At 38.2% G+C, this 26,641-nt stretch overlaps 1 gene segment (V, D, J or C); it reads left to right on the top strand.

Annotated features, from left to right (window-relative positions):
- The first annotated feature begins 5,692 nt into the window (after positions 1 to 5,692).
- Positions 5,693 to 25,524, top strand: LOC102821223. The segment is given in 2 exon segments: positions 5,693 to 6,001; positions 25,462 to 25,524. Coding segments are annotated over 2 exon segments (372 nt in total).
- Positions 25,525 to 26,641: the final 1,117 nt, after the last annotated feature.

Below are 26,641 nucleotides of genomic sequence, written 5' to 3'. Positions count from 1 at the left end.
ACACATTAAAATTTAAGTCTTTGGGTTCTTCATTTTAATGCTCTTTTTCCTTCTCCTTGATCAATTTAGAAATTGTTTATTTAATCTCAGGTAGGCAAACTTGTGGTATGTAATTGTATGTCCTAAAAATTTTGCCTGTCAAGTTGAAACATTTAAAATAAAGCAGTAGGGGAAAACGTCTTTATTTTATTTTTTGTTCTACTGCCTTTTTTTGTAGTGCTGACCAATCACTCAACTGCCTGAGCTGGGGAAAGTCATGTGGTGAGAAAAGTGAAAAAAGAAAGATCTCTTTTATTATTGAAAAATGTTGCTGGGTCACAGGTGGTGGTTTCGTTCTGAAACCATAAATTACTAAACTTGGTTAAGTCCTTCCTTTAACATCACAAGCACGTCTGAGCTATCCTACTCCATGTTTGTAGAACGAATTGACAAAAACAGGTTGGTAGACTTGTTCTGAATCTGAATACAAGCATTCACCTGCTTAGGCACAAGATGGGGCTACTGCCTCTGCGCTAAAGTGAGGCAATTACCCCAGAGTGGATGGGATAATTGCTTCACTTTTGGCATATAAGTTGTGCAGAAATTGTGATAAATATGCTTCTTTCTCTGTAAAACCTGTATATAGAATCTAACATTCAGTAGTTCCAAGTCCTATCTCATCTCATTATGAAAACTCCTCTTTTCATTTCAGCTGTTTCTGTAAACATGCATGTCTGGAAGACATTTATTAATGGTGGGTCTTACCTAAAAACAAAAAACAAACAAACAAACAAAAAAAACAGAGAAAAAGAGAGACCTACAATGGCATGCCCTTTGCAGAGAAGAAAAGAAAAAAACAGAGGAAAGAAAAGGGACTACAAGAAAGGAGGAAGTAGCCTTGTAAACATTTCCTTACCTTATCAAATTTCAGAGAATTGAAATAGATATAATAAAAAAAATTCCCAAACCATCAAAAAAACACACAAAAAATCCCTACTTCTATCACTATAAAAATTGACACCAAAATCGGTCATCTATGGTTAAAGGCTACACAGACCTCCTGGTCTTCCTCTCTCTGTGTCATCCCATTTTAAACGGAATGAGTTGCTATAGGGATAAGGTCTACTGAATGTTGGATTCGATATGCATATTTACTGACGAAGATCAAAGGTCACAGCCTTCAATACAGGTTGCACCTTAAAGTAAAATAAACCAAAATTCTCACCACTGGACCAATAAATAACTCATGGTAAATTCAGAAAAGATTGAAGTTGTCAAACTTCATTTTCCTTGGATCCACTATCAGCACTTATGGAAGTAGCAGACAAGAAATCAAACGACTCATAGAAGTAAGCAAATATGGTGAATAAGACCTCTTCTAACTGTTCAAGGGCAAAGATTTCAATTTGAGGACTAAGGCGCACCTGACCCAAGCCATGGTATTTTCAGTAGCTTAATGCAACACACACATGCATGTGCAAGTTGGACAGTGAATAAGGAAGACCATAGAAGAATTGAGGCATCTGAGTTAGGGTGTTGAAGAAGAATATTAAAAATACCAAGGACTGTCAGAAGAACTAACAAATCTGTGTTTGAAGAGATACAGCCAAATGCTCCTTAGAAGCCAGGATGACGAGACTTCGTCTCTCATACTTCGAGCAGGTTATCAGGAAGAACCAGTCCCTGGAGAAGGACATCATAGGGTCAGCAAAGAACAGGAAGAAGCTCAATGAGATGGATTGACTCAGTGACAACAGCAATGGGCTCAAGCTTAACAACAATTGTGAGGCTGGCACAGGATCAGGCAATGTTTCATTCTGTTGTACATAAGACCAACTCGAGGACATCTAGGAACAACAAAGAGATGCATGATCCCTAGAGTCATTTTAGCAGCTGGGTAATCAGGAGATTTGGCTTTGAGATCAGGCTCTGACCAACAGCTGTTCCTTGGAAACCTATACAGGGTCACTGTGAGTCTGAACCAACTTGATGGCACTTAATAACAAAAACAATTACTTTGATGGAGTCCTGGTGAGGCACTGTAGGATAAGCATTGGGCTGTTAACCTAAGTGTTGGTGGTTCAAATCTAGCAACTGCTCCTCAGAAATCCTATACAAGGTTGATATGAGTAGGTATGACTCAACGGCACTTAACAACAATAATAATATCACTTTGAGTACGTCACTCCGTATCTGAGCTTCTTCTGTTCTTTCTTGGCATTCAGATGGGACTTTCTCCATCTTCTCATGGCTGTATAAGATTTGATCCAGTTATCTTAAATGCGAAGAAAAATCTTCTACTCTCCTTGTAGCATTAAATCTTCTATAAAATATATTCTTTCTCTTGGATTGTGAAAAAGTGATGAGAGAGCTGTGGTTGGAGGTCATCCTTAAAATTTTTATTTTCTTCTCTCAGATTCATCCTCTTAGAGCACAAAATGATATCAAGGGAACTCATCCCCCCTGCACAAACCCCCTCACCACCGAGTTAAGTCTGGAAGTCTGTTTCATAGCCTTAATCTCATCAGGGACATAACTATGCCTAGGGAAAATGCTTTGACCAAGGAGCTCTCATAGCGTAGTGGTTACAAATTGAGCTGTGAGACATGAGGTCAGCAGTTCTAAACTACCAGCTGTTGTGCAGGAGAAAGATGAGGCTTTTCAGCTTCCGTAAAGATTTACAGCCTCGGAAACCCTGTACAGGGTCACTATGAGTTGAAACCGACTCCATAGCACATAACCCTATCTCAATTGATGGAAAGGAATTCTAAATGTAATTGCAACATACGCATCTTTTTTCCCAGCTTCTCCATAACAAAGCACAGAAACGTATCTATTTATAATGATTGGTGAGATTTAACTCAATAAAAATTAAAAATAAATCATGTCTCATTTTGGGGAATATTTACACAGTAAATTAAGTTCCCATACAACAAACTCTACATAGGTTTTTCGGGGACATTGGTGACATTCTTCACACTGCATCAACATTGTTATTGTTTCCATTCTGGTTCTGCCATTTCCAGTACTCTAGTTTCCCTGTCTCCTTATTCTCATTTTGACCTTAAAGTAATTGTTGGCCAATTGGTCTCAAAAAAATGATTTTTAAAAAGGAATTTAGTACTCACAGATGATATTCTTTATGCTGTAAATCAATCTGTTATTTAGAAAATTTCAAAATCTTTAAAGAAATAACACTAAGGGCCAAGTCTACATATTATGTCACATGTAATTCATTGTCCTGTGGTTGATTATTTTTCTTTTAATCTAGTATTGCTGATGTTTTTCATCATAGATTATGAAGCCTATAAAGCTGTCTTTCCAAAAATTTTTTTAAAATCTAATAACATTTGCTTAATACACACAGATGTATTTTGTGTCTGATAGAACAAAATGTGAATTAATTATTCCTTAAGGACATTGGGCTTAAGAATATTGATATAACCTGACACACACCCAGGAACAATTTTCAAAGGGAACATACTTGAAATAATTTCTGTAGCAGATAGAAGCCAATTTTCCTAGGCAGTCTTAAAAGAGCAGTACTTTCCATTTTTCTTTTGTATTTTAACATGGAGAGAATATTGAAAATCTTGTATTTGTGGGCTGACCTATTTTTCTAAAACTGACACCATGTAGTGACTTTAATATATAAAAAATAGGATCACATTTTCTTTTGCCAACAGTTCATAAAATACTAATATTAATATTTCTTGATAGAATCTATAGAAAAGTAATGTGTTTTTGTATACTTCTAGTGTACAATGTGGTATAAGACTCTAGCCATAGTGCTCGACTCCTTTCAACCAGACTTAACCAGTTTTAACTCCAGCTTTTATAGCTTATACAAATACACTGAAGAATGAAATTGATATTATAGACAGTATACCAAATCTGGATGCTATCTGTCATAAATGCCTGTTGCTCTTGTTATGTGCTGTGGAGTCGGTTCTGATTCATAGTGACCCTGTACAGGGTTTCCGAGACTGTAAATCTTTATGGGAGCAGAAAACCTCATCTTTCTCCCACAGAACAGCTAGTAGTTTCGAACTGCTGACCCTGAGGTTCGCAGCCCGATTCATAACCACTAAGCTACCAGAGCGCCTTCATATATGCCTACAAGTATTTATTTATTTTTCCTCTTTTTTGCAAAATCTCTTTTAAACACATCTACTTGGTGGAATGTATGATGACCATGACTCAGCTCAAAAGTAGGAGAATGAGGGTGAGGTGACAAGCCTCACAGTGACGATCCTAGTTGTTACATCCATTTTAAAAAATCAGAAGAACCCTTCCCCTACCCCCATGGCCACTTTTTCTACTCATGGACTGAAGAAGGAAAGACAACAGAGGATAGAGTAAGCTTCCAGTAATTTCTGCCTTCCTAGACTTTATCTGGGACTCCTGGTGTGGCACTGTAGGATCAGCACTGGACTGTGAACCACAAGGCTGGCAGTTCAAACTCACCAGCTACTCTTTGGAAACCCTAAACAAGGTCTCTATGAGTTGGAATCAATTGGACGGCACTTAACAACAACAAAAGGCTGAATCTGATTCTTCAGCATGTCCCTAAGATTGGAAGCCACAGCAGGAAAGACTGTTTAGAGCAAAGTAAGCATGCACTTATGGAGAATATTGAGAATATTGAAAGTGCCATGGGCTACCAAAAGAACAAACAGATCTGTGTTGGAAGAAGTGCAGCCAGAGTGTTCCTTGGAGGCCAGGATGGCCGAATTTCGTCTCTCATACTTCAGACATATTGTCAGTAGGGACCAGACACTGTAGAAGGATATCATGTTTGGTAGGGTGGAGGGTCAGAGAAAAAGAGGCAGACCCCCAGCGAGATGGATTGTCAAAGTGGAAGCATCAGTGGGCTCAAACATGACAACAATAGTGAGGTTGGCCCAGGATCGGGCCATGTTTCGTTCTGCTATACATAAGGTCACTATGAATCCATACCAACTCAATGGCACCTAACAACAACAACAAAGCATACACTTATAGCTACTAAGATAGATTACTTGTAGTCTATGTTAAGGACTTTAAAAAAAAAAAGTGTCGTATGAATAAATGAATAGGAGAAAGGAGAAAAGATTAACAAATATAGAAGAAAAAAGGACAAAAAGAACAAGGAAAGGGGGAGTATAGCAACAGAAAAGGAAGAATGGAAAAACAAGGAAATGAAGAAAAGAAGAAAAAAAGAAGAAATAACATAGGAGGAGGAACAAATGAAGAGGTGAGAGAAACATTTGTCTAGCAATGCTGGACTTGGTCCTGAGATGGCAGTATTGCCAATCCTCCACCCTGTCTTGGTTTGTAGATCAGTGTGTGTTTGTGTGCAACTTGTCTCTGATTGGCTGGGTCAACTCTGGGCTTACAGCAGAAAAGTTTGATTCCTATCTTGAAAGTCCTTATAATATTTCACACACAAGAATTCAGTTCTCAGTGAATTTAACTGGCAGAAAGAATGGAGAAAACCCTAGGCCTGTTGATCCTTTGGCTGCAACTAGAATGTGAGTTGGAGGGATATGGAAATGGGCAAAGAACAAGCAAATTTTGGGACATTTCCCCTAAAGCAAGAGAGAGCAACAGAGGCATATCTGTATGGTCTTTTGGAAGTTTCTGTGGAAGTTGAAACAAATTTAAAAGTCGTTTCCAAAGGACAATTAGCCATTCACCAGCCCTCTCTCTGTTTTTCTCTTTCTGAACAGGCATGAGCAGCAAACAGGAGGTGCAACAGAGTCCTCCAGCTCTGACTATCCAAGAGGGAGAGACCTTGGCTCTCAACTGCAGTTACACTGACAGTGCAATGTACTTTCTTCAGTGGTTTAGGCAAGACCCTGGGAAAGGTCTCAAATCTCTCTTGGTAATTCAGTCAAATCAGAGGGAACAAAAGAATAGAAGACTTAAAGCCCTGTTGGATAAATCATCAAGACATAGTGTTTTATACATTGCCACATCTCAGACTGATGACTCAACCACCTACTTCTGTGCTGTGAGGCACAGTGCACAACAGACACCTGTAAGCAATACTCAAACTCTATGGTTGCAACCACATGTTCTTCCTGTAGATTGGGGAATATTTTGCATTAAAACATTTTTCAACTTGACCTTTTCTATAGGTTGTTGTTTTCGTCAAATGCCAAAGAAGTTGGTTCCAACACATATCAACCCTATATAGGGTTCCTGAGGGGCAGATGGTAGGCTTGAACTGCAGACTTTAAAGTTAGCAGTCCAGTGATTATCCTACCATGGCACAGCAGATCTCCAGATAAAAACAATCAAATATATAAAACTTTATATAGTGTTCTAAATGTACATTGTGAGCTATTTGATCTTTATATATTTATCGTCAGTGTAACTTGGCAAGTCATGATGTGATAATACCTTATGTAGACAGCTTTTTCTAACTCAGCCAAGAGATTAGATGTAGAAAATATGTTGCTATTGTTAGTTGCCATTGAGTTGATTCTGATTTATGGTGATACCCTGTGTGTAGAGTAGTATCGCTCCATAGGGTTTACAAGGTTGTGACTTTTTGGAAGCATATTGCCAGGGTCATTCTCCAAGGTACATCTGGGTGAGTTCAATACACTAACCTTTTAGCTAAGTAATAGAATATGCAACCATTTGTGCCAATTTATGGTTATTTAGTATCCTATACCAAACAGTCCAAAGATAAACTGAACACTGAAGAAGAATTTTTGTCCTTGAAATACGGTGTTGGCAAGAATGAACAAATATGCCTTGGAAGAAGTACAGCCAGAATTCTCCTTAGAAGTGAAGATGGCAAGACTTCATCTCACATACTCTGGACAAGTTATCAGGAGGAACCAGTCTTTGGGAAAGACATTGTGCTTGAGAAAGTGGAGGGTCTGTAAAAAAGAATACCATCAATGAGATGGATTGACATAGTAGCTCAAATACAGGAATGACTGATTGTGTAGGACTAGGAAGTGTTTGGTTTTGTTGTACATTAAGGTCATTATCAGTCAGGGTCAACTCAATGACACCTAACAGCAACAACTATGTAGTCCAAAGAGAAGAGGTACAACTATAAAATTGGGAGGAAAACATTTCCCCAAATGATACAATGAAATAAAATTAACTGTGGTACATTTTTTTTTTTTCCATCTTAGATATGCATAGAATCCTGGTGTGGCACTATAGGATAAGCATTTGACCTCATGGTTAGTTTGAATGGCATGGTGGGCAATTCTTACTCACCAGCCACCCCTTGGACTCTCTATACAGGGCCACTATGAGTCAGAACCAACTCGACTGTACTTAGCAACAATAACAACAAGATATGCATAAGATGATTTTGTTTTATCTATTGAGCTGTTTAAAATTTCTATAGATTAAAAGTTTACATGCTTGAGTCTTCATTCTATTCCTCTATCATCAAATAATACTGTACTTTTCATCTTGATGTTCAAGTGTTCATTGCTAGTATAATAGAAATACAATAGTTTTTTGCTTTTTGTGTTTTTGTTTTAAACATTCCCAAACCTTTATGAACTCACTCAATAATTTTTTAAAAGCTTTTTTTATTGTGAATTGAGTGATCATTTACCTGGGATAACATCAGTTTTATACTCACCGTTTCACTGCAATGATTACAGTCTCCTCTGTGCATCATCATTCAACAACATTTGCTTATATTCCCTCTGTTTTTCTTTGAATGTACACAAAAACACTCAGAAATATATAATCATTGAAACAACCAAAGGGCACATTCTACAAACCTGCCTCCTGGTCACCAACACACAGCCTTTCTTTTCTCATGAGTCTAGAGTCCTTAGCTATTCTATCTCTCCATGTCATCATCTCTGCCTCCATCTCTGGTGGCACTACTGCTCTGGTTATGGTCCCAATTCTGCTCATGCTCTTCTCCCCTGATGGTCCTAGGGTCCTCTGTTCCTGGACTGTAAGATTAACTACTCCCCCCTTTTTGTTACAAAATTTCTACCTTTACAGTTTTAACAGTCACAATTAGTCATGATAACAATCACTCACTATTGAATCATAAAAATCTTATCCCAATCTCCTTTCACCAAATCCATCTAGACAAGATGAAAACTATTCAGTGGATTCTACTTTCTCCCACACATTCTGAAACTAAACTCCCTCTTCAGGACTTGTAAGCCAGTCACCCTTTCATGCCTTTATAGCCTCAAGGAGTTCTGGTAGCATAGTGGTTACGAATCAGGCTGTAAATCTTAAGGTCAGCAGTTTGAAACTACCAGCCTCTCTGTGGGAGAAAGATGAAGCTTTCTGCTCCCATAAAGATTTACAGCCTTGGAAACCCTGTACAGGGTCACTATGGGTGGGAACTGACTCGAAGGCACTTAACAACAACAACAATTTTAGGTAGCCAATTTCTATGAGTCGGAATCAACTTGACAGCACTTAACAACAACAACAATGTCTAAGTTGCCCATCCCTATCAACCCTGTATACAGAGGGGACAGGCTTGATCCTTGATGTGAAGACTCCCTCCTTCTCAGTTGGTATTTTGGGCTACTGCATCAAGAAGTATAGGTCAAGTTCATCAAATTATAGCAATTTACACTTGTTTCCTTTATCAAAAAAAATTTTTTTATCTTCCTCTAGTCATCACTTAATAATTTTATGCTTTTTTAAAAAGTAAATTCTTTGTGGTTTTCTTCATAGACAAACATGTTATATGCAGATAGTGATAGTTTAATTTCTTCTTTTCAGATACATATGTATTTTATTGCCTCATTCTACTGACTAGAACTTCATGTTGAATAATTTTTCTGAAAACAGATATGTCTGTCTGATTCCTGATGTTAGTGACAAACATTCTGTTTATACAACTAAGATTAATGGTGTTTTGAGACTAATTTGTAGATTATCAAGTTTTGGTATGTCCCTTTTTTTTTAGTTTTTCTTTTTAATCACAAATGGGTTTTTAATTTGACAAATGCCTTTTAAAAATTAATTAGTATAATCATGTGATTTTTCTTCTTGATTCAGAAGAATGGAGCAACTGCCCAAAGTTAAAGAGGTAAGGCCATCCCTTCTATATGTTAACTTTGATATTCTTTTTCTCTTTTGCAAAATCTCCTTTAACTACATGCGTAACTTAGAGGAATATATGATGATTATGATCATGTTGTTCAACTCAAAAGTAGGAGAATTGGGTGGGGCAATAAGTTTCACAGTGTCAATTCAAATTGTTTATATAAGTTTTAGAAAAACTAGACCTGGAGAATGGAGCCACCATGGCAGAGGATGGAGTTACCACTTAGATGGCAGGAGAAAACAGTTGCCCAAAGCTAAAAGAGTGGGCTTGCCATTCACTCGGACTGGAAGGTGGGGCCTCTACACAGTCTAGAAAGTATGACCAGAATCTGGAGGGTGAAGCTATTGCCTAGATATGTCTGGAAAACAGGATTCTTTTTATGCCTTGAGAGCTAATGAAATATTCTATGCTGGGTTTTGGACTTCCTTGGAACCCATGACCCTTGTTTCCCTCCATTCCATTTGGAATGGGAATGTCTGTTACAATATCAGGTCTTCTATTTTAGGCTGTAACTTCCGAGTTTTTCCCTCTCCCCTACCTTCAACTCCATTTTGTAATCTTAGGTTTCTGTTTCCCCGCCCTAAGCTACAAGGCACGTAGTTTAAAGGGCAACATGGCTTTTGATAGGCCACAGCTGAATCACCTTAGCAGTGACCACTCCCTTCTTGTTGAACCTATATAAGACCACTCCCTTCCCATTGACTTCCTCTCTTCTTTCTGCTCTCTATTCTTTCTGCCTCTTCTTCTTCTCTTCTCTTCTGCCTCCTGCCTTCTCTCTCCGGCAGAGGTCACCTTTTTCTTCCTCACCCTGAATAAAAGTCTCTAGACGGGCCATCTGGTGTGCAGTGTGGTTGATGAGTGGTGCCAGGTTGTTTTCCCTTTCAATGTCTACTTTTCTATTCCATAGGTCCACTGATAGAAAAGAATTTTGCCCAGGATGGAATTCACCCAGAGTCTCACTCATATTTGATTTAGAAGATGAAATTTTGGATTTGATGCTGGAATGGGTGAAGATTTGAGGGGATGATGTGATAGAGTGAATAAAAATTAACAGAAATGACATTAATTTGGGGGGCCAAAGGATGGAATGCTAGGAATTAAGTTGTGCTCTCCCAAACTGTGTGTTGCAATCCTAATCCATACACTGACTATAATGTAATGTAATGCCTTTACATTTATTGTAATGCAATGCAATGCAAATAATCTCTCTCCATAATGCCATCTAATGTGATGCAATCACTGTCTACAGTGCAATCTAATGTAATGTAATTAATTGATCTTTTGAGGTCTTTTCAGTATAGTATAAAACCTAAACCAACTTCTGAGTTACAAAAAGAATAGCATAGATACAGAGACACACACATACAGGAAAAGACAGACTCTATGTGAGGATCATCTATAAATTATGGAATTAAGGAGCACACAGGAAGGAATCAACAGACTGAAACTGATTGAGACATCTAGTTTCCAGAATTGTGGAAAGATAAATTTCTGTTCCTTAAAGTCACACACTTGTGGTATTTCTGTTACAACAATGCTAGGAAACTAAGGCACTAAGAGATTCACATGACTTGGCACTGTGGATGAATGTGCCAGACTGCAAAGCCCTTTGAACTGCAAGGTCAGAAGTTTCAAGCTCACCAACTGGTCCTCAGGAAACCCTATACAGGGTCACTATGGGTTGGCACTGGACTCTACAGTACATAACAAAAACATTTTATATTGTGTGAGCTATGGTAGTTAGTACTCTTCAAAGAATTGTTCCTTTTCATCTAAATTGTCATATTTTAGTATCTAGAACTATTTATCCTTTTTTTAATGTCTCCAGCATCTATATAAATATACTTATTTCATTCCTAGTATTGATAATATGTGTTTGGCAAGAATTTTGTCAATTTTAATAGTCTCTCTTTTTTGTTTTAAAGAAACACCTTTGTTTTATTGATTACTTCTATTTTTGTTTTAATTTTATTGATTTCTGCTCTTGTTTTTATTATTTCCTTCTTTATGCTTATTTTAGATTTATTTTTCTTATCTTTTCCTATGTTATTGGATGGAAACAGATTATTTATTTAAGACTTTTTCTCTTTTCTAATGTATGTATTTATTGGTGTTGTTAAATACTGTTGAGTCATTTTTGACACAACAACCCTGTGTAGGGGTTTTAAGGAGCAGCAGTGGATTTCAGCCATCAACCTTGTGGTTAGCACTCCCGTGCTTATGCTACATCACCACACTAGGATTCCAATATATGTATTTAGTTCTATACATTTTCCTTTCAGTGCTGTTCCAGGTGTCCTGCAAGTATTATTATGTTGTATTTTCATTTCCATTCAGTTTAATGTATGATTGTACCTCCCTGAGACTTCTTTGAGCCTTTGATTATTTGGATGTGTGGTATTTAGACTTAAAGTGTTTGAGGATTTTCCTGCTTTGTTTTGCTTGGTGGTTTCTGTTTTGATTCCCTTATGGTCAGAAAATACACTTCAATTCTTCTAAATTAACTTTAAAATTGGTTTTATGACCCAAAGTATGGTCTGATTTTTTATATGTCTTGTGAGTCCTTGAAAAAAGTGTGCTTTCTGCTGTTATTGAGTGGAATGTTCTATAAATGTCAGTTAGATCCTGTTGTTTTATGATGGTTTTTCTTTTACATTGATTTCCTGAGGCTTTCTGCACATGCAAAGTTTTAAAAAAGTCTTGGAAACCCTATACAGGGTCTCCATGAGTCAGAACTGACTGGATCGCACTTAATAGCAATAACAGTAACTCAAAATTTTCTAGAATTCAGCTTCAATGTATTAACACTCTGGGATTTTTCTAATTGTGTAAAGTTTTAAGTTGTTGATCTAGGAATTCCATTATATATTTTATACATGCATATTTATGGCTCTCTAAGATAATCACTGGATGCTAACCATAATGTTCATGGTTCAAACTCATCATCTGCTTCTGAGAAACCCTATACAATGTAGTTATGAGTCAGAACTGACTCTCAGGCACTTAACAACAACATACATATAAGTATATGTTGTTGTTGTGTGCCATGGAGTCAGTTCCAACTCATAGTGATCCTGTGTAAGGTTTCTGAGGAGTGACTGGTGAATTTGAACCACTGATCTTGCAGCTCAAACCGGCCTTGAGGTCAAGTGCTCATCCTATGGTGTCACAAGCAAACACACACAAACATACTTTAGCACAATCTGCTGGTATTATTCCACTAATTTGAATGATGTGTGGAAACATTTCCCTTTGCAACTATTAGTCTCCCCTGTTTATGAAATAAATTTCTTTAATATTTTTTTTATATATACATTCAGAACTTCATTAGTGTTATAATTCTTTCTTAATTCATCACATTTAGTTTAGAATACTCAAGAGAAAATTGAAAGACCAGAAGAGTTGTGGGATGACATCAAGAACATCATACAGGAAAAAAGCAAAAATCATTAAGAAGACAAGAAAGAAGGAAAAGATAAAAATGGATATCAGAAGAGACCCTGAAACTTGCTTTCCAGCCTAGAGATGCTAAAGCACATGGAAGAAATAAGGAGGTATAAGAGCTGAACAGAAAATTTCAAAGGGCGGCTTGAGAAGACAAAGCCAAATATTACAATAAAATGTGCAAAGATCTGGAGTCAGAAAACCAAAAGGGAAGAACGTGATCAGCATTTTTCAAGCTGGGAGAACTGAAGGAAAAATTCAAGCTTCGACTTAATTATTGAAGGATTCTCTGGGCAAACTATTGCATGATGCAGAAAGCATCAAAAGAAGTTGGTAGGAATACAGAGTCACTGTACCAAAAGGAAATGGTTGATGTTCAACCACTTTAAGAGGTAGCATATGATAAAGAGCCAATGATAGTGAAAGAAGAAGTCAAGGTGCATTGAAGGAATTGGCAAAGAATAAGGTACCAGGAATTGATGTAATAAAAATTGAAATCTTCCAAGAAAGTGAGGTGGCACAGGAAGCACTCACTCATCTATGTCAAGAATATTGGAAGACAACTATCAGGCCAACTGATTGGAAGAGATCTGTATTTGTGCCCATTCCAAAGAGAGATGACCCAATGGAATGGAGAAATCATTGGACAATATCTTTACTATCTCATGCAAGTAAAGTTTTACTAAAGGTAGTATAGAAACAGCTGCAAGCATGCATTGACAGAGAACTTCCAGAGGTTCCAGCTGGATTCAGAAGAGGACATGGAATGAGGGATATTATTGCTGATGTCCAATGGATCTTGGCTGAAAGCAGAGAATACCAGAAAGATGTTTACCTGTGCTTTATTGACTATGCAATGGCTTTTAATTATGTGGATCATGATAAACCATGGACAACATTGAGAAGTATGAGTATTCCATAACACTTAAATTTGCTCATGAAAAATCTGTAAGTGGACCAAGAGGCAGTTGTTCAAAAAGAATAAATATGGTGAAAGAATACAACCCTGTTGAACATGAATGGTTTAAACTTAAGAAAGGTGTGCAACAGGGTTGTATTCTTTCACCATATTTATTCAACCTGCATGCTGAGCAAATAATCTGAGAACCTGGGTTCTATGAAGAAAAATGTGGCATCAGGATTGGAGGAAGACTCATTAACAACTTGCGATATGCAGATGATAAAATATTGCTTGCTGAAAGTGAAGAGGGCTTAAAATACTGATGAAGATCAAAGACCAAGCTTTTGGTATGGGTTGCATCTCAATGTAAAGAAAACAAAAATTCTCACCACTGGACCAATAAACAACATTCTCATCAACAGAGAAAAGATTGAAGTTGTCAAGGACTTCATTCTTCTTGGATCAACCATCGACACTCATGTGAGCAGTTGTCATGAAATTAAATAACATATTGTTTTAGGCAAAGATGTCAGCTTGAGGACTAACATGCTCTTGACCCAAGCCATGGTATTTTCAATAATCTCACATGCATGTGAAAGCTGGACAGTGAATAAGAAAGATCATAGAAGAACTGATACATTTGATTCATGGTGTTGAAGGAGAATATTGAAAGTGCCATGGGCTGCCAAAAGAACCAACAGATCTGTGTTGGAAGAAGTGCAGCCCGAGTGCTATTTGGAGACCAGGATGGCCAAACGTCGTCTCTCATACTTTGGACATATTACCCGGAGGGACCAGTCATTGGAGAAGGATATCATGTTTGGTAAGGTGGAGGGTCAGAGAAAAAGAGGAAGACCACCAGCGAGATGTATTGACAAAGTGGCAGCATCAGTGGGCTCAAGCGTGGCAACAATTGTGTGGTTGGACCAAGACCAGGTAGTGTTTTGTTCTGTTGTGCATAGGGTTGCTATAAGTCTGTACCAGCTTGATGACACCTAACAACAACAACAACAACAATGAGTTGGAATCGACTCTTTGGCAGTGGGTAACAGAGAATGGAAGCAATGTTGGGAGTTCTATCTCCCTACATAGTCTTCCCTAACACTGGTGACAGTGGCCTTGCTCCTATTGAATGATGGTGACTGTATCTGTTGACACCAGTCTGGGAAAAGGGTTGGGGAAGAGGGAGGGCAATGGAGCATTTTGTTATTCTTGGTAGTAGCATAAATCCATTCTCCTAAACAAGGTCTCCCCTCATCCACTAAAATGGGGTATCTCATTACCAGCTGATTAGGATTAAAATTCTGGTTTTCTACTTGATCTTCTCTGACACCATGCCTGTGAGGGCTTGGGGATACCTTTACAGTTTTGTAAAGGTAGAAATCTACATTTTCCAATTTGGCATTTTCTGGCATAGGTAAGCATGGAGCCAGATTTTTTGTGTGTGTCAAGTTTGACTGTAGAAACACATAATGTAATGTGAATAAAATACACACACACACACACATATATATATTAAGGAGCTCTGGTAGTGTAGTGGTTATGAGTTGGGCTGCTAACTTCAAGTTCAGCAGTTCAAAACTACCAGTTGTTCCGCAGGAGAAAGATGAGGCTTTCTGCTCCCATAAAGATTTACAGCCTCAGAAACCCTATGCAGCCTCGCTATGAGTCAGAACTGACTCCATGGCATACCACCACCACCACTATAAATATATATATAGAGAAAATATTTTAAATTCATTGTCACATGAAAAGGCAATTAAAAAGTTTAGAGCAAATACATTTGAACAAAGAATATTATGGAAGTTTGTCAAGAAAATAAGAAATAAAATGTAATGCAACTCTTTGATTTTATGATGTTTGAGGTATTTGTTTTTAAACATATATAATTTGTTGTGATTTTATTTATCATTTCAAAAAACGATCCCTTTTAAAGTTTTTTTATTCATAATCTTCTGAGGCTTATTTTTTTAAAGACCCTATTTCATAAGTTGCAGGGTCTGTAATATATAACTTCTCCTCTGTATATGATCATGAAGCTCTTAACTTCAACCATAAAAGAATAAGAAGGGTGGTGGAAGAAGTTTCAGAAAAATTCTGAATTTTTCTTTAGGCCTCTATTTGGCCCCTGGAGGGCAATGTTGCATAAACGGGAAGTGGCTTTTCTGTAAAAGACCAGAATAACCTTACAAAAGCCTGCCTTACCCACCGCTTAAGGAGATGTTGTGACTGAGCATTTTATAGATAGTGACACACAAGAAATTTCAGAAGCCAGAGACAGGCAAGTTTGCCAAGAGAGCATCTTTTCCTAATAGTCTCTACAACTTCAGTAAGAAGAAATGTAAATCTCTATCATTGCTCCTCACGTCACAACAATCAGATTCAAGATCCCCAGTCATCAGATTTTTGTTTGTGAGCAGAAGGAAGCTGTTTTCTCACTGCTTGGCCATGACCTTGGTGATCATCTTGATGCTTGGGGTTCTCCTATCTCCAAGTGAGTATCATTCCATTTTATCTGCCTGTCGACAAATGAAACACTGCTCTGGTCTGACTCTGAAGAGAGACTCTTTGTCTTATCTGAATCCACTGACACACTATTGATGTTGCAGGAGGAACCAGAGCCCAGTCAGTGACCCAGCCTGACATACATGTCACTGTCTCTGAAGGAGACCCTCTGGAACTGAGGTGCAACTACTCATCTTCTGTTCTACCGTATCTCTTCTGGTACATTCGATACCCTAACCAAAACTTCCAGCTTCTCCTGAAGTACACATCAGGAAACGTACTTGTTTCAGGCATCAAAGGTTTCCAGGCTGAATTGAAGAAGACGGAAAACTCCTTTCACTTGAAGAAGCTATCAACGCATTGGAGTGACACAGCTGAGTACTTCTGTGCTCTGAGTGACACATTGTCTAGGGCTGCAGGGGGAGTTGAATACAAACTACCTGAAGTGTTCAAGCTTAAAAGACTCAGGGTCTCAGCATGTTTGTGAAGGCAAAGATAGTTCAGAGGAAGCAGAATCTTGTGACATGTTCAGTTCCTTTGAATATCTTGGATTTATTTGCTATCTTGCTTCTGTTATCTGAGCTATAGCATTTTTATCCTAGTGGTCAGGATTCTAGAGGGCAGGTGGCTATTAGGATTTTATGTGGCACTGTGGGTTAATGCACCAGACTGCAAAGTCATTTGAACTGCAAGGTCAGCAGTTCAAGCTCACCAGCTGCTCCTCGGAAACCCTATATAGGATTGCTCTGGGTCAGCCACCAACTCATTGGCACTTAACAACCACAGCAACAATGCTCGATGGCACTTGACAACTATGTTATTTGAAATAATGATGAATTTAAATGCCTTTGGGCTGCCATTGTCAGTTGGGATAAGATAAACCAGAAATTTGGTTTTCTTTATTAACCTCATCTCTCAAGCAATCGGAAAGCACAGGATGACTGCTTGTTTCAAACTGTACTATCTCCAGATTATTTTACCCAGGATACTGAGAGGCTTCTCGCTATAAAGGACTTCAGTTTACTTACTAAAGCATTGATGTTTCAGAGAATTAATTGAAGCTGGTACTTAAAAGATGTGTACAGGGTAATCATTCCACAGATGCTATGCTGTTGTTGGTAAGTGCCTTTGAGTCAGCTCCCACTCATAACTCATAGGGTTTCCAAGGAGCAGTTGGTGGGTTTGAACCATGCAGTTCAAGTCAACGAAGTAGTCCAGCACTTATCCTACAGCGCCACACCAGGAAAGATACTATACTATATATATATATATATATACAAGAAGACCTTCTCTACCCAGTGATAACCAGCCACAGACGCTTTTAATTAAACACAAAATTATTCCAAAGTTCTGTGAAGAACCTTGCGATTGGTGATTCTATAAGTGACTCTTTTTTTTTGTTTTTTTTTTATCAAACTTACCCTACCTACTTCTCTTTTTCTCCCTTTGAATTCAATTGATCTAATGCTCACTTAGTGTCCAATTACAATTAGTGACTCCTTTACTTATTACAAGGTCAGTGGTTGAAACCCATCAGCTGATCGTTAGGAGAAAGATGAGGCTGTCTGCTTCCATGAAGATTTATAGTCTTGGAAACCTGAGTTGGGATGGACTCAGTGGTAGTGAGTTAATCATCTTTACTTATTTCCCTACACTGTTCCTCAGAGCCCATGTTACTTTCAACGTTTGTAGATAAATTGAAGTTCTATTTCACTGAAAACACTGCAAATCAATTAATCAGTTGTCATCATGTTGATAATGACTCATGACAACCCCATGTGAGTCAGAGTAGAACTGTGCTTCATAGAGTCATCAATGGCTGGTTTTTCAGAAGGAGCTTTCTTTCAGGTACTTCTGGGTGGATACAAACCTTCATCTTTTCAATAAGAAGCTGAGCTCATTCACTGTTTGCATCACACATAGATTCACATCTTGTATCCCTTTTACCTCCAAATCTGCCTACAGAGAATTATTACTCATAGAATTTAGGGCAATAATAGAATCTAAAATTATTTTTATTTAACTTTTCAAAAGAGTTATTTTTCTTTTAGATCATTTAAAATCATCTGTCAAAACTACAAAGCAAACATAAACAATAAAACAATTTTAATAAAAGGTATTTAAGGCTGAATTTTATTTAATTATTCAAAAACTTAATTGAGCTGTAGATTTTTTCAATAAAAATAAAACTATTCACAATTTTAATTCCAATGTCCCTCTAGTTACTAAAGTAAAGAATCCATATTCTTTGCAGCAGATTCAGCCTATATACAAATATATACAATTATAAGAGTAATATTGTTTGATATTACAAAGTGTTCCAGCTGTTACAAACAGCTGTTGTGAACAGTGGGATTATTCATGATTTGTTGTTGTTAAGTGCTCTGGAGTCAGTTTCAACTCACAGTGACCCTGTATAGGGTTTCCTAGGCTGTAAATTTTTTGTGGGAGTAGAACTTGTGGTTCACAGTTCTACTGCGTTAACACCCTTTCAGAACCATAGATGAGTACATAAAAGATACAAGAAAATAGATCCTCAGCACTTCCAGAAATAGTATTTCATTATGCATGAATTGATTGTATCCATGCCATCTGAGCATGAAGATTGGTCTGATCAATTAATTTCCCTCAAATGTCCTCTAATTCAAAATTGGAGTCTTCTTCCGACGTCAGCAGCACCACAACAAAAAAATCTTTTTCTGATTTTTAAATGTAGTTTCCAGATAGGGGTCAAGCTATGTAAAGAAGCATTTCTCTTGTCATCAAAAAAGTTGTCTAAGGATACAGCTTGTGCCTGAACCTGAGAGACAGAGACATCCTTATGTTCTTTAATCCATTTACATGTGTGTGTGGTTAATGGGGGTGGCCCTGGAAAATATGGGACTCAAAGCAGGGATGCTCTCATGTATGTCAAAGGTGATTATGTCTATAATTTACTCATCTTCTTTTCTATCCCTTATATTACAAATAAAGGATTGCTTTTCTAAGGTCACCCCTCCTTCCTCTCCACTATTTTCACTTTCAAGAAAGCATACATATCACCTGCTTTATTGAGGTGTCTCCTGTATTAGAAGCCTGAAGTAATTGTTACTGTCTGGGTGTTCAGGCTGTGTTTTGAGCATCCATTTTAAATGCCATCTTATAGGATATATTACAATTATAAAGATATTTGCAAAAATCAACCAAGGACTGCCAGAATAATGAACAAATGTGTGTTGGAAGTAGAGCAGCCAGAATGCTCCTTAGAAGTAAGATGGGAAGGCATTTCACGTAGCTTGGATATGTCATCAGGAAGACCAGTACCTGAAACAGGACATCATACTTGGTCAAAGAAGAGGGTCAGCAAAACAGAGGAAGACCCACTCAATGAGATGGAATGACACAGTGGCTGTAAGTGGGCTCTAACATAGGAATGATTGTGGAGATGGAACAGGAGAGGCAATACTGTGTTCTGTTGTACACAGGTTAACTATGAATCAGAACCAACTCGATGGCATCTAATTCATAGTTAACCTGTGTACAACAGAACACAGTATTGCCTCTCCTGTTCCAATTACGCTATATCACAAACTCTTTTGTTATTTTAAATTTTTTTTTATTTCTTAGGTCTAAGTCTTGGTGTGCTACTGTAGGATAAGTACTGGAACACTAACCACAAGGCTGACAACTCCAATTCACCAGCCACTCTTCAGAGTTCACTATGAGTCAGAACCGACACGATGGCATTTCACAACAGCAATAACAAGACAATTTTAAACATATTGACTGAACTTCATTGAAAATTATTGGAGAGCTCGTTTAAAAAATTCATTTTGTTGTTGTTGTGAAGTGTTGTCGAGTCGGTTCTGACCCATAGTGACCCTGTATGGGGTTTTTGAGGAACAGCTGGTGAGCTTGAACTGCTGACCTTGCAGTTCAAATGGCTTTGCAGTCTGGCGCATTAATCCACAGCGCCACACCAGGACTCCTAAAAAGTCATGTTGTTGTTGTTGTGTGCCGTGGAGTCGGTTCCGACTCATAGTGACCCTACACAGGGTTTCCGAGGCTGTAAATCTTTACGGGAGCAGACCGCCTCATCTTTCTTCCGCAGAACCGCTGGTAGTTTCGAACTGCTGACCTTGCGGATCGCAGCCCGACTCGTAACCACTATACTACCAGAGTCATAGGTAAGAATAAAATAGTTTTCGCTCCACTAACCATAACCAAGCCCATTGCCAATGACTTCATTCCCACTGACTGTATTCATTATCAGAAAAAGGAGCTGTAAAGAATTATAATAATCTCTGTCGTTCGAACAGAACAGGGAACACTGAAGGGTTTAAAATTAAGAAAGGTGTGCAACAGGGTTGTAGTCTTTCACCATATTTATTCTACCTGTATGTTGTCCCAGGATTGAGCAGTGTTTCGTTCTGTTGTGCATAGGGTCGCTATGGGTTGGTACCGACTCGATGGCACCTAACAACAAAAAGTATCCTATGCAAAACTTTCTACTGTGTGGATCATGAGAAACAATAGAAAACATTGCTAAGAATGGGTATTCCAGAAGACTTAATTGTGCTTATGAGGAACACATACCTAGACCAAGAAGCTGTTGTTCGATAGAACAAGTGGATACTGAACGGTTTAAAGTCAGGAAAGGTGTGCACCAGGGTTGTGTCCTTTCACCATGTGTATTCAATCTGTAGGCTGAGCAAATAATACAAGAAGCTGGATTATATGAAGAAAAACGTGGCATCAATATTGTAGGAAGACTCATTAACAACTTACGATATACAGATGATATGTACTTGCTTGCTAAGAGGATTTAAAATACTTATACATGAAGATCAAAGACTACAGTTTTAAGTATGCATTGCACCTCAATGTAAAGAACAAAAAACTCACCACTGAACCCATAAATAGCATCATGATAAATAGAGAACAGATTGAAATTGTCAAAAAGTTCATTTTTTTTTGGATCCATAATCAACACTCATTGAAGCAGCAGTCAAGAGATCAAACAACATATTGCATTAGGCAAATATACTGTACAAGATCTCTTTAAAGTGTTCAAGAGCAAAGATGTAAGTTTGAGGACTGATGTGCCTAACCCACGCCATGCTATTTTCAATAGCCTCATATGCATGTGTAAGTTGGACAATTAATAAAAAAGACAGCAGAAGAATTGATGCATTTGAGTTATGGTGTTGGAGAAGAAGATTGAAAGTGCCATGGACTGACAAAAGAACAATCAAGTTGTGTTGGAGGAAGTACAGCTAGAATGCTCCTTAGAAGTCAGTATGGTGAGACTTCATCTCTCATGCTTTGGACATGTGACCAGGAGGAACCTTATAGGACGACATCATGCTTGGTAAAGTGGTGGATCACCAGAAAAGAGGAAGACTCCCAATGAGATGGATTGACACAGTGGCAGCAGCAATGGGCTCAAACATAACAATTGTGAGGATGGCACAGGGCCTAGCAGTGTTTTGTTCTATTATGTATAGTGTTGCTATGAGTTGGAACTGACTCCATGGCACCTAACAACAAAACACCTATCCTGATGGACACCTCTGTGACATCAATTCGATCCAGAGGAAAAGCCCTAGAAAACGACAGCTGGGCTAAGTATCCATCCATGCTGAATAAGAAGTGTTCCTTTTTAAAAGTTTTAGCCCATTAGGAGGCACTATAGGCATTTAAACTGAAGGACTACTCTGGGGAACCTAGAATTAAATAGCTGTTGAAAGATTTGTGAAATTCTATGAGTGTGAAGATGGGGGCTTCTTAAGAAAGAGGAATAATTGGGTGTAAGAAAAAACTAAATTGTTATGTTGTTGTTGTTGTTGTTAAGTGCCGTCGAGTTGATTCTGACCCATAGCCACCCTGTATAGGGTTTCCAAGGAGCAGCTGGTGAGCTTGAACAGCCTACCTTGCAGTTCAAATGGCTTTGTAGTCTGGCGCATTAACCCACAGTGCCACACCAGGACTCCAAATTGTTATAAGCATACATAAAACTTTCTTTCTGATGAATATTTCTGAAATTAATGGATTGCGAACTGGGCTGCTAAGCGCAATGTCAGTAGTTTGAATCTGCCAGCTGCTCTGTAGGAGAAAGATGAGTCTTTCTGCTCCCATAAAGATTGATAGCATTGGAAACCCTATATAGGGTGGCTATGAGTCAGAATTGACTTGGTGGCACACCACTACTATTAACAATAATAAAAGATCAGACTGATTTACAGGTTTATTTGCTCATTCAAGAACTTAAAATTTATCACTAAAATTCATATATTGGTAGTGATATTGCTATCATTATTTTTATATCTTTTGGAAAAGATAGTTGATGCAAACAGTTATCAGATGGAGTATTACTGAAGAGACCTAAAGAATAAAAAGTGCATTTCCCCCATTTTTATTGACTTTTTGTACATCAGGGAAAAATCTGAACTTTCATTCTGTGGGTTCAAAATTATTTCAAAACTATTCAGTGCTGTTTTTTCCATTAATATTCTTTCTCTTACCTGCAACTAGAAAACAAACAAAGAAAAGGGGAGAGGTAAAGAAAAGGGATAATATGGAAGTAGAAATGCAATGAGAAGGCAAAGTGGGAGGAAAAAATGGAAACTGGAATACAGAGGAATTAGAAAAAAAAAGTTAACTGAACTGTTTGTGACATACAGGAAGTTTTGAGAAATAAGAATTTGAAAAATAATGTCAAGGAGAAGAATATGTGGAAAGGATGTCTGATTTGATCCTGCTTTTCCTTCACATTTTACAGTTTTAATAAGGGCCATTTCTTATAACAATATGTGCTAAAAATCTTTGTCGTTGATGGAAAATTCATATATATGTGAATTCAAATATATATATATATATACACATACATACATATATGTGTATATACACAATACATATATGTATATACATACACACATACATATATATATATACAGAGAGAGAGAGAGCTCTGGTAGCATAGTGGTACAAGTCAGGCTGTTACCTCAAGGTCATCAGTTTGAAACTACCAGCTGTTCCGCAGTAGAAAGATGAGGCTTTCTGCTCCTGTAAAGATTTGCAGCCTTGGAAATCTTATTCAGGGTTGCTATGAGTGAAGTCCTGGTATGGTGCTGTGGGCTAATGCGTCAGACTGCAAAGCAAGGTCGGTGGTTCAAGCTCACCAGCTGCTCCTTGGAAACCCTATACAGGGTTGATATGGGTCAGAATCAACTCGATGGCACTGAACAATTGTAGGGGTCTTGCTTCGACAGGAGAGTGAGTTGCATGGAGTTGGGAGGCCTGAGAGGCGAAAGATATAGCATAGAGACAGACAATACAGACACACACAAAAAACCAGACACACAAATTTGATGTAAGCTGAAAGGCAGGTTGGTCTACTGCATTGCCTTGCATTACACCCAGCATCTCATCCAGCTTTGCAAGCAGCCTTACATTCAGCGTTGCATGCAGCCTTACATTGCATCCAGCATTGCATGAAGCACTCACACTGCCTCAGTCTTTTATTTTATTTTTTCCAAGGAGGGATTTTTCACACAGGGAGGATATGATTATTCAGATTAAATAGGATACAGAACTGAAATGTGATTAATCATTCAAACAGGACACAATAATTCATAAGAACAAATTTAAAAATATACATCACAATTGTCTCAAGGATACTTAACATGCTTTTAGCACTTAATCTCTAATGGGTAAAGGTGAAAACATTTAAAAGGTCATAGAAGGCTTAAAGTACACTTTGCAAACAAAAGCTCATGTTTTTGTTTGTGAGCAAGATCTCAGACACCTGGCTTCATTTATCAACTAATAATTCTTTCTTCTTTACTCCTACAATTCCAGAGAAGATGAGAGATGAGTCTCAACCTTTCCGGATTCTACATCTAAATGCTACATCACATTTCCATATACTTCCAGGAGGTAGGGGAGCATCTGGGTTAAAATGATTATACCCAGAGGTTTTTTGAGGGGGCTGCCACTATTGTCCTCTAATCAATACTCCCAATATACCTGTTCCTGGCCTTTCTGAGTCCTCTGAGGAGACTTTTTACTGTCTTGGCTCTTTTTACTGTCTCGGCTTTAGAGAGGTTTAGTCCCATTGTTGTATATGGACATCAAAGGCTCATGTTTTAAGTTAATATCAAGATGTAGTTATGACATGCATCCCAGGTGGCTATTATTTGTTTCTCAAAAACATTTGTTCCCAGGACCCTACGCATTGCCAACACAGTGGAGACATTAAGAGAGGCACTTAAGAAACCATTTTCTCAGAAGCTACAATTACTGGAGTTAGAAGCATAGAATGAACAATAAGACCAAAGAAAATTACAGAGGTAGACCACCAGTGAGTTCACAAAAACCTATGAACCTGGGACTTCAGGAGGTCACTTCCTTGGCCCTCAGGGTCCATGGCATGCAATTCTGAGGAGGGCCCCTTTGGATTTTCATCCATCTTGTCACAGGGCCTCAGCTTCTCAGTATGCTGTCCCCAGCAAACAACAACAACATGAGTCAGAACCGGCTCTATAGCACATAACTACTATATATGTATACATATATTGAGTCTTGGTGTGGCGCTATGGGCTAATGTGCCATACTGCAAAGCCGTTTGAACTGCAATGTTGGCAGTTCAAATTCACCAGTGGATCCTCGGAAACCCTATACAGGGTTGCTATGGGGCGGAACCAACTTGACGGCACTTAACAACAACAACAACGATATATATATATCCCCTTCCATATATTTTACATATGCCCAGCATTGGCCTAGTAATCCCAAGATTGGCAGTTCAAATCCATCAGCAGCTCTTGGGTGTCCTAAACTGTGAGTCTGAATCAACTTGATGGCACATAATAACAACAACAAACAATTAAGATGAACTCATCAAATACATAATACATAGAATTTGTGTTTGTTTTGTATGACTAGTATGGATTATCAAATAAACCAATTTATAGGTCAGTAAAAATTCCTTTATGCTTGTTTTTTGAGTTTGAAAATGTGGGTTTTCTTTCTATGATTCTCCAAGACTGTTATTAGCATACATGAAGCATGTTTTCCTCCTGAAGAGGACACGCACCTTATCACACCACTTCGCATGCATCCAGGATTTCCAAAAAGTAAAAATGTCCTTCAAGTCACAGAATAAAGACCTCTCACTCTGCCATTCTCCACCCCACTTTTTAGTTCAGTTGAGAGGTGGAGCTTCCTGTCACCGAGTCAAGTAAAGGGAACATACACTTATGACTTTGGGTATAAGCAGGGTTTGTAGGGTAGAACTGATTGGTTGCTAAGAGTACCAACAGTTCTAGAACCAAGTCATTTATCGCCCACCAGCCCAAGGGTCAGTTAAATATATCTTATAGTGATTATGTCCCAAGCAGCAAGACAAAATACTGTGAAGATACAATGGATCATTCTGCTGGAACTTCTGAGCGCTCAGATTTGCTGTGAGTTGAGACTGTCCCAGACAGCAACCTGAAAACATTTTGCAACTGCAGTATTGTTGAGGGGAGGGAAAGAAAAGAGCTCACAAGGCTTCCATAGTTTGTGTAATCTTCATACTCTACCGGGATCTTTTTAGGATTTTGTAGATGTTATGGTGACCATCACTTGTGACGGTTTTTCTGTTTCTGATCAGGTTTGAAAGGGGAGCAGGTGGAGCAGAGTCCGGCAGTCCTTAGCCTCCCAGAGGGAGCCAGTTGCACGATGCTGTGCAATTTTTCTACTTCTGTGAACAATTTACAGTGGTTTCGTCAAAATCCTGGGGGACCCCTTATTAGCCTGTTTTACATCCCTTCAGGATCAAAGAAGAATGGAATATTAAGCGCCACGACAGTTGCTGAAGAGCGGCACAGCTCGTTGTACATTTCCTCCTCACAGACCACAGATTCAGCCATTTACCTCTGTGCTGTGCAGACACAGTGCTCTCCCGACACCTGCAGCCTGTACACAAACCCTCAGCCATGGGCCTGTTACAAGGCCACCACATTAGCATTGCTTAGCTGGATGTTGCTTACATTCATTGGTGGGGTTTTAACCACAGATACCATTTAACCCTATAGTTTTTGGAAACTTTTCCTTGCTCACTCTACACCTCCTCCTCCTTCACTTCTTACTTGCAACTAGCATAGTTGACAAGAAAACAGAGTTTAGATATTTAAGCTATAGAAGACAGAGTTTAGATATTTAAACTATAGTATCCTTTACCCAAAGGATAAAGGTGTAAGAAATAAAGAGAAATGAAAAATCCCTCATCAGATATGTTATTAGACAATGTTCCAGTGTAGGTGGGTATTTTAAGCACATTCCGGTCTGCCCCACCAGTAAATGTCCCAAGAAGCAAGGGAGGAATACTTGAGTCCAATATTAGTAGTGCAGAAAGGAAAAGAAGAAAAACATTTACTGGATGTTCAAATACAAGCAAAATATATAATGTATGCTTTATTCAACTAAGTCCCATTCATTTTCTTCAGTCTTGTTTTACAGTCCAGTAGCTCTATCCTACCTTCTATTGCTTTGTTGATCTTCTGCCTGTTGTCTTATCCATTAATGAAAGTGAGGCAGTGGAACCCCCAGATATTGTCAACCTCTCCTTTCAATCAGTCAGGTTTGTTTCGTGTATTTTGAAGTTGTATGTTATGTGCATATAGATGTTTAGAATTATTATAATTCCTGATGGAGTGATCATTTTATCATGATAAAATATCCCCCTTTGTCTCTAGTAATAATTTTTGTTTTCAAATCTATTTTGTCTGATGTTA

Source organism: Chrysochloris asiatica, unplaced genomic scaffold, assembly GCF_000296735.1.
Source record: "Chrysochloris asiatica unplaced genomic scaffold, ChrAsi1.0 scaffold00017, whole genome shotgun sequence".
NCBI lineage: Eukaryota > Metazoa > Chordata > Mammalia > Afrosoricida > Chrysochloridae > Chrysochloris > Chrysochloris asiatica.
Note: the sequence above shows the minus strand (reverse complement) of the source record. Positions and strands in the feature narration are given on the sequence as shown.